General features: G+C 32.8%; 1 protein-coding gene across 1 annotated transcript; it reads right to left on the bottom strand.

Moving 5' to 3' along the window:
- Positions 1-2,342: 2,342 nt before the first annotated feature.
- On the bottom strand, positions 2,343-7,539 carry LOC134276837 (ficolin-2-like). The gene is made up of 3 exons (XM_062759125.1): positions 7,446-7,539; positions 3,114-3,281; positions 2,343-2,635 (listed from the first exon to the last, which is right to left on the bottom strand). The coding sequence occupies exons 1-3, from the start codon at positions 7,537-7,539 to the stop codon at positions 2,391-2,393; spliced, it is 507 nt and encodes a 168-aa protein (XP_062615109.1). The 3' UTR covers positions 2,343-2,390.
- Between the last annotated feature and the right edge of the window lie 1,592 nt (positions 7,540-9,131).

The following is a 9,131-nucleotide window of genomic DNA, read 5'->3' as shown; positions in this document are numbered from 1 at the left end:
AATAAATGTGTCTGAAATTTACAACAACAAAAAATTGATATTTAAGGAAGCTTTTATGTCTAATAATTTTACAAAATTAGTCTTTTCAAGTTTAACAATGCTTGCCTGAAACTTTAAAAATAAAAATTTCCTGGTCAAATCTCATATATGTTTTACATATGCAGTTCGTTTAATCAATTTTAAATAAACCAGGAGGATAAATCATTCTTTCCATCTCAATCAGAAAAGATATGTTTATAGTTTGTACCCTTGTCGACTTACTTATTACATCTTTCACTTAAAATAATTTTATTCCTGAATACGTATAAACTATTTTCATTAAGAATAAGTAATTGCACAGTGAAAAATTCATTAATTCCAGGTATATTGAAATCTGATAAAGAGTTGTTTATTTTTTTCTGCACTGGATTTTTATTAAAATGTAACAAGCATTCTTAGAGCATTGCATAAGCAAATTCCCCTACTGGTATTCTCTTTTCTTTTTTGGTTTTAATTTTATAAGACCCTGTATATGAAAAGCCCCCCCCCCCCCCCCCCCCCAAAAAAAAAAAATTAAAAAAAACGAGGACATTTCCGTAGTCGTTTATGAATGAAATGACTTGAAATGAAGTCTGCCTTACAAAGACGTGGTTCATCACTTGACTGCCACTAGACATGTTTTGATCAGAACTGCTTGTGTAAGCAGAACAGAGTAAGACATGTTAAAGTGTTTTGTTTATCTCCAAGACTAATAATTTTACTGAAATTGTCTGGAGGAAATGCAGTTTAACCTTACAACCTCGTTCTTGGAACATTATTTTGCAGCATGAACCCGATCTTTAACCCGATTATAAAGACAAAGGAATGTTTAAAGCTGATTTACTCTAGCACCTTTTAGTAAAACATGACAATATTCAAACTTGATCTATCACACGGCGGATATGACTGGTCGGCAGGGGTAGCTCTCTCCTTCATGTTTTAGAGGTCCGTATTTGTTCTGGTCCTGATTTGTATTGTTTAATGGATTTCTGAGCTCGTTATCTTCATATATTTTCTGCTACACCCAGCAAAAGAAACATGAGCAGAGATGATGGCGAGCCTGCATGAAATTAAGAGAATAAACGGTATAATTTAAAAAAAGAGGCTTTTGCTTGAAATTATGACGTTATTTGAAATATAAAAAAATAAAAAAAAAAATAATGCATGCATAGTGTTCTTCAAAAACTTTATTTCGAACAATTTATTACAAATATGGCTTTTATTTTAGTGATGTTTGAATACAATGAACATATGTCTAAAACAAAATATAACAAAATCACACAAACTTCTTTATCGATTATTTTGATTGATAGATTGATTGTAGTTGTTGTTCAAAGTCTCATTCGATTTTTTTCACTCATACAGACACGTGATTGTTTTGAAAAGATTTTTGCATTTGTTCATAGCTTTGATTTCATTAATTCACGTGATCGACAATTTTTCATCGGTGTAATCATTAAATATTGTCCAGCACGGCAAATACATGTACATCAAGAACACAATGTTACAGTATCGACCAGACACAACCTCACTGAAAAGCCAACCAAATAATGACCCCAGGTTAGTTGTGCATTCATTGGGGTTATGATTTGGGTAAAAAAAAAATTAGGTGCGCCCTTGCCTCATTCTAATTTAGCTTAAGGGTAGTTTAGGGTCCGCTAAACTGAACTCGGCGTTCGTTTTTTTTTTATTTATGCTCAAAACTGATCTAGCTTTATCTTATTGTCTAAGCCACTCACCTGTTTATTTAGAATACATATCGATTTAAATGGTTCATTGATGTTTAGTTGCGCGTACGTGTAAGAACAAAAACAAAGAAAGTTTTAAAATAAGAAATTCACTATCTTCGGCGTTGGTTGAGAGCCAGTACCCTCAGCAAGTCCTTCCTGATTTAAAGCTTTTTGAGCTAAAGCAAAAAGACCTTTACTTAATTGCAAAGTGCTCTATTGGAATCTGAGTTCGAATTCCATATCTGTTGGGTCCAGCCAACATTGTAGATGCAGTGTGAGTTTGCTTATAATTAGCTAAAAGACAGCCTGAGCGAGTCCCAAATGAACAAGTAAAACGAACTCAGTTTCCGTCTGGGTCCGCATTCTTATAGGTTGTGACTGGAGGGCACTGTGTAAGGAAATATAAATGGTCATTCAACATAAGGATTTTCAAAGAAAGTAAGGTATAGATACATGTAACTGAAAGCAGATTTAGCGGCATTGTGCATGATTTGTTTTCATAATGATCTTATATGCATATTCATACATCGCTCAAGAGCAGATAAAAAAGATTGAAACTTTAGAAGAAAAAAAACATTCTACTAATCCTGATACAGGCAAATGAATAAAAATTCACAACTTTTCTTGCAACTGGTTGAAATGTTATGGTGCTCTGTTTATCATCATACTAGAGAATCTGAAGTGGCTCATATTTGGGACCCTGTCTTGGTACACAGTTTCCGGACTATCTGGGTCGTTATTCAAGGCAACATAATGACACGAATTGTACCACCACCCGCCAGTTCCGGTTGCGCAATTTCCGGCGTTATTGTCGTTATCGTTGTCAAACGTGGTAAAACGTTGATTATTGATTGATTTGCTATTGTTGTATCGAAGAATAAAGTCACCTTAAAAAGATATTAAAAATCAATGTCAAGCAACTTACATAAAATATGAAGGTAATAATTAGTCGAGCTCAAATGGAGGAGTACTAATGTGACCAAGATTTTTCTGAATTGCATGTCTCTGTCATACTAAATTTAATTTTTTATTGCATACATTTTTCGTGTTCATTTAACGACTTATTTTCCGTTGTGAATGATTTTTCTGGTATATTCTAACTAAAAATTTTCATAAAATCTATTGTAAATAGTCTCGGTGCCTTTTTGGTTATAAATTGTTATTAATGGACGTAATAATACAAAAAAATTACTGGAACAACAAATTTATATACAACTTTGAATTTGAAATTTGAAAAAAATCTTAATTTGATACCAAATACACGCACCTGATCTCTCTTGAAAGGTATATTAAGATGATTTATATTCTAATATTCTAATGTTCCTATAAACACTTTGTTACCTGCATCCCTAAACACTTTGTTACCTGCATCCCCTGTGGTCGGTCCCTCAATATGCAGTCTGTACTTATCGCTTTCGGGTCCAACTCTGATAAAATGGTACTTTTGGTACAAATAACTACCATTTGTATCTATTATCCCAATGTACAGCTGATTGTGATGTCTGCTTGTTAGAAGATGAACTATTTCATTACCTAAACAATAAAGAAAATTTTTGAAGTTAACTAATATGATCCACAACCGATAAAAAAAACCAGAATCATTTCAAATTAACATATAGGGAAGGATACATATAGGATCTCCAATGATGTATGGTTGGATATGAGTTTTATCCAAAGAGTGTTGTGTTTACGTCAAGACTCGGGGATGAAAAACACAACGAGTTGAATAAAAATAATATCTAACCATGAATCATGTGAGATATTTTTATCCAATGTTTCATAAATCACTATCAATGTTTTACGTGTTCGGTAGGTCCTGGCCGTAACTGATCTAAGTCAAAAAAAAAAATGGGTAGCAACTTTTCCTTCACCATGTGCTCGGCATCTACATGTATAATGAAAGTAGCTGGTCTTTCAGATGAGACCTTAAAAGCCGAGGCCCCGTGTTGCGGTAGGCGTTGGCTCGATAATGATTCCTCTCTGCTAAATGGCCCCGTGTGAAAAATTCTCAAATGGGACATAACAATCAATCAATGTTTTTGGCTGTTTTACATGTATATGTATATTGGAATCATTTCATTTTTCATCACTCTCGAATAAAACCCCTTGTGATGTCACAACTGTGGTGTATCAAAAATATCCAATGAGTGATATCAACTGGATAAAGAGGTAAATATGGGATAAATATTTCTAATCTACAATTCTATACTTTTTCAGTAGAAATAATCCAAAATACTTCAACGAAATAAGAGGAAAAAATACAAATGGATGACTCATTCTAGTTTTTTATTTTATGTACCTGTATGTATTACTTTCCTATGTACCGGCGGCTTTGCTTAGACTTTTATAAACTTATTTGGAAGAAGGTTTTTTTCCCAGATATTATTAAGGTTATCTAGTAAATGATTTCATTTTTTTTTTTTGGTTCTTAAGTCCTTTTATCATCATTATCTATTTAAATGAATTTTCCCTTTATGTGTCACTATTAGCAAGATTGTATTAAGTACAAATTGAAGTATCTTCCTAACATTCAATTAAAATTGTAAAAAAAAAAAAAAAAAGTAGTCTGAATACCATATTAAGTACAGTACAAGTTTATCTTTTAAAAAGATAGGTGAGCTAGCGCCGTAGCAATTTTTAAACACAGAAAGGAAGATCCGTGATCAAGTGATTTATTTTGCTGAATTCTTTAATTTTTATCGAGGCTGGAGAGTGATAAAGTTATTATTGTTTTGTGAAGCGTATCCATTTTATAGACACATAGGTAAAGAAACAAGGGGGTGGGTGATCTATTGGAGTTTTGGAGCAACGGAACATATATGACCTTTACTGGAGAGGAGGGGGGGGGGGCTCTATTTAATATGAAGAAGATGCCGATTGAGACATTGCATGTATGGACTGATTTAAGGTTAAAAGACATACACGTCAGAATTTTTTTAACACAAATAGTGGATTTATTCGTTATTTTTAGTGTAAATTCTTGCTTCTGTTTCTGGAATTTGTAAGATAAGCTAAATTGACCAATCAGAAATTAGAATCTATCTTTGGTTGTGCTTGGATGTAAAAAAAACAAAACAAAACAAAACCCCTTGTCATTGTTTAGAACAATCAGATAATGACTCGGGCTTTTCCGTCAGCGAAAAACCCCCCAGAATTTGAAATATTATAAATATGAAGTTATCTTTAAAGTGTAAGCTACACAATAAATAAACAGTTATTTCATGCTACAACATGATACAACGAAATTGTTATCGTACGGTCTATCTGTAGTAGTTTTCACAGTTTTCCCAGAATGTACGGCCATGGCGGCCGAGCATGCGTATTCAAGGAATTTGGACTAACGTAGTTGCTAACGCTCGAGAACGCTAGCAATAAACCTGATCAGACCTCAAAGGTTTTGGAGGCTCGTGTTTGCTTTTGTATCGTAAGCATGGACCTTTGAGCTTAAACACCCATCGTTATCTCCAAATGTCATTGAAAAAATGTAAAAATATATGAAGAACTATTCAGAAAAAAATCTGGATGATCTGACCGATATGCAAAAGCTTTGATGACAAGTGTTTTTGCTTTCTGATTTTATTTTCAATAAAATTAAGCAGCATTTCATTATCAATCATGTTTTATAATCTATAACAATTCTTAGATTAAAAAAGATTTTCCGTTTTTGAAAAGTAGACTTTTTTGGTCTTAGACTGTGAAAATAATTCATTTAACTTCAAGTTTGTTTATTTGATTGTTGTTTAACGTCCGTCTAGAGAATTTTTCACTCATATGAAGACGCACCCACTTGCGAGGTACAGTTTCAATTTAAAGAAGCCTTTTTTTCTAAAATATGAAAGTGATATAAGAAATTAAAACTTATTCTTTCTGATTCCTTGGAATTCCATGCAGTAAGAATACAGAAATTATTTTTTTTCTTCAAATGACCTCTTGTGCATTTTCCTGTATTTTCTTTAAAAATTGCAGAAGACATCAATTTTCAGTGGAATTTTCTTTCAGAAAAATACTCTGTCACCGTCACCCACAAAGATTTTAAGATATGTGATTTTTCAAAGCAGTTTTCATAACATATCCAAAAATCGAAGTGGGCGACGGTGGCAGACACAATTTTCTAAAGGAAAATATGCACAGAAATGAGTCATTCTTAATTTTTTTTTTCGCATTACACTTAGAAATGTACCAAATTAATGACGTCATATTTTCAGAACGATTCTCCTTCATGTTATATTCTTTAATGATGTATCATATCCATCTACTCAACTTTTGTTATAGCCAATTTCACAACTTTTTAAGAACATTAAATTTTAGGGCGCAATAAAGCACAAACTGTACCATCTTCAAATGTTGTTTATACCCGGCACTTACGGTCAGTGAGGGATCTTTTTTGTGCCAACACCTACTGCGACACGGTTCCTCGGTATATACGGTCTCATCCGAAGGACCGGTCTCCACCTCCCACAGTGGGATTCTGTGATGAAGTTGACTTTTTAAAATTAATACTATGTTTGATTTAGGGTTTTCCTTGTGAGTTTTGGTGGTTATGCGTTTCCGTACTTTTGAGGGTGTGTATATAAGCTAAATTTAGAAAACTGGTTGGCCAGAAGGAAACGACGCGTGGCAGTGAAAAGGGTATTGTGCTACGCAATATCTACAGTTTTGGTCACCATGGACGTTCTTAAATATGGTGAATTCTAGAAATAAGTCTGGGACCGGTAGCCAGGGAACGGTGAATTTCTGTGTGTGGTCATTTCTGTTTTCTCCAGCCGGTAAGCTTGTTTTCGTTACTATTTATAGGAGTTTGTTACTTTTTGTCTGTATACTTGTTTTGTGTTATGTAGGTGTTTATATTCTGTTATTTGATAGTATTCTAGGAAAAGTCGTTAAATTTATTTTAGTGCGTAGGTCATAGAGTAAGGGCTTAGGACGGCAGATGTAGAGTGGTCAGTTTGTGTCTAGGACCGGATCATACTACTAATTATTGCATGTACGTGTACTACGTCCTCACAGATCTATGGGAACACTATAGCGTCCGTCTAACGGAGGGATAGAGGACTGTTGACACGTTTTAAGAGGAAGACCTGTGAGTCCGGCGGTCTAGACGGTCAGTGAACGTGGTGTAGACCAAGCGGTGTATGGACGCCAAGTGGTGCCGATATTTGTGTTGAAATAGGAACGATTTTCAGACAAACTCCCAATTTGGTTTATAAATAAAATAATTCTAAAGTTATATTACAGTGAACAGTATTGAAAGTATAAATTCTAATTTGAACTTTTTATAAAACAACTTGAAGTTAATCATTGTTTAATACAAAAGTTACTGTTTTCATTAAACAAGTTTTGTTCATATATTTATTTTTGACACGCAGCTTTAAGTTCATTGTTTGTAGGCGTGTCAGTTCATTCTTTGTAAAGTTATATTTTTTTCTTTCTCTGTGTGAGTGTTCGCGAGTGTGGTGTATGTAAGGTTTTTGTGTTTTTTTTTTTTTTTGTTTATTCATTTCTTTGATCTGTAAAATATATTTATTTTTGTTTAATTGATTCTACAGTGTTTCGTTTTCTTTGGGACTAACACAAAATCCAAAAGAACTCATTACAGATTCGAACCGCGACATAAGGAACAATTCTTTACTTTGCGACTCTAGAGCAGACGCTCTAACCACTGACTCGGGCGACTTTCACTTCAAGTAACTGACATACCTAACCAGAACTCTGCATTTGTCCCAAAACCGTTTTTGTAATCTTTCCAACCTCTTGTGAAATTAACTGTCAGAGTTTTTCTGTGTTGAACCATCTGAAACATAGACGAATAAACACATTTGATTTGAAAATGTGCTGATACCAAAAAGGGACATGAAAGAATCAGGATAGGTTTTGTATTATAAAATTATGCACTGTATGTGAGACAAATTAAGTTAAATGTACATGTAAAAACCTTTAAGTTTTTTTTTTTTTTATTTCAAATGTCACGGTAATGAGTGGTATATATCAATTCTCTTAGAGTAAAAAACGTCACAGCAATGAACACCATTTTTATTTAAAAAAAAAACGATGCGGTAATCTTAATCCTTGCAATATCTCTAAAATATTTTTTTTTCCGAACCACTTTTCATAATTTTTTTAAACTTTTATTATTATAAACGTTTTATTTCTCCAATATAAGTGTACCTCGAAGGACAGATGGATAAAGACTAGGAAAACAAATAATCATTAAATATCAGCCAAGCTACGTAGACATAAAGGGAGATAATACTCACCGTCCATCCTGGAGGAGCCACCTCCATATTACAATGAACATACACACTCTTTTCTTTCGAGCCCCAGGGGTAAATTGGATAAATTCCAGATCTGTTGAAACCCCTTTGTGATAAGTCCCAACAGTCAAATGGAGCATCATCTAAATTTTAGGATATTTTTTCATCTTTTAATCTTTTTTTATAATTGTGTAATCGATAAAACGCCATAAGAAAAAAATCAAAATGAAGTAAAAATAGAATTCAATCGTTTTCAGTTGAAAAGGTTTTGTTTCCTAGTGTACAGAACATATCATCTACTAGTATTTATCTTCCATTTGATACTTTGGTGAAGTAGCAAAACAAAAAACAAAAAATGAAAAGAAGAGAATAGACACAATACAAGTACCTTTAGTTTTGTTCAAGTAAGTTGAGAGTTTCTCTATTTCAGCTTTTAATTCCATATTTTCTTCTCTGTATAGATCTATTTTTGTTTCTAAGAACTTCAATTTACTGAATACATCTGAAACACGTTCGTCACAATGTTTGTTTTTATTTACAAGATACTGAGAATATACTCCGGCAAAACAAAGAGCACACAGAATTTTCAGCATCTTTCGAATACGTGTAAAAGGTAAGATTAATCCGCTTAAGAACCGCTTAAGTAAAGAATATGGAAATGTTGGTTGTTTTATATTTTTTTAAATATCAAATAAATCAGTTCATTTTATTTCCTTTATCAAAACTTGAGTGTTGTTCAAATATTTTGTTTCTTAAATAAATAATTATAGAGCAATAAACCAAGGTAATAGAGCTTTTTACCTGATCATAAAATACAAATATAGCTACTGATTCATTGTGTTGGACTTTTAAGCAATTTGTTTTATGCATTCTATTTGATAAATGCCATTATAGTCACTGTGATATTTTTGCAACACATATTTCTTCGATAAGATTTATTGTATTAAAAAGCTTTTCAATGCATCTCTATGAATATTGTAAATGTAACTTTCGAAATGAGAGAATTCCTTTTAAGGAAATTCAATTCTTTAATTATGTCCTTATTATTTCTTTCTAGAACCCTCGATACACTGATAAAAAAAAAATATTAGACTTGAGAAATTATTTAGAGTAAAGGAGCATGTTTTGAAAT

The sequence above is a fragment of the Saccostrea cucullata genome, unplaced genomic scaffold (genome assembly GCF_032062105.1).
Source record: "Saccostrea cucullata isolate Sc308-1 unplaced genomic scaffold, CSIRO_AGI_Scuc_v1 ctg1039, whole genome shotgun sequence".
Taxonomy (NCBI): Eukaryota; Metazoa; Mollusca; class Bivalvia; order Ostreida; family Ostreidae; genus Saccostrea; species Saccostrea cuccullata.
This window is presented reverse-complemented; position numbering and strand designations above follow the sequence as displayed.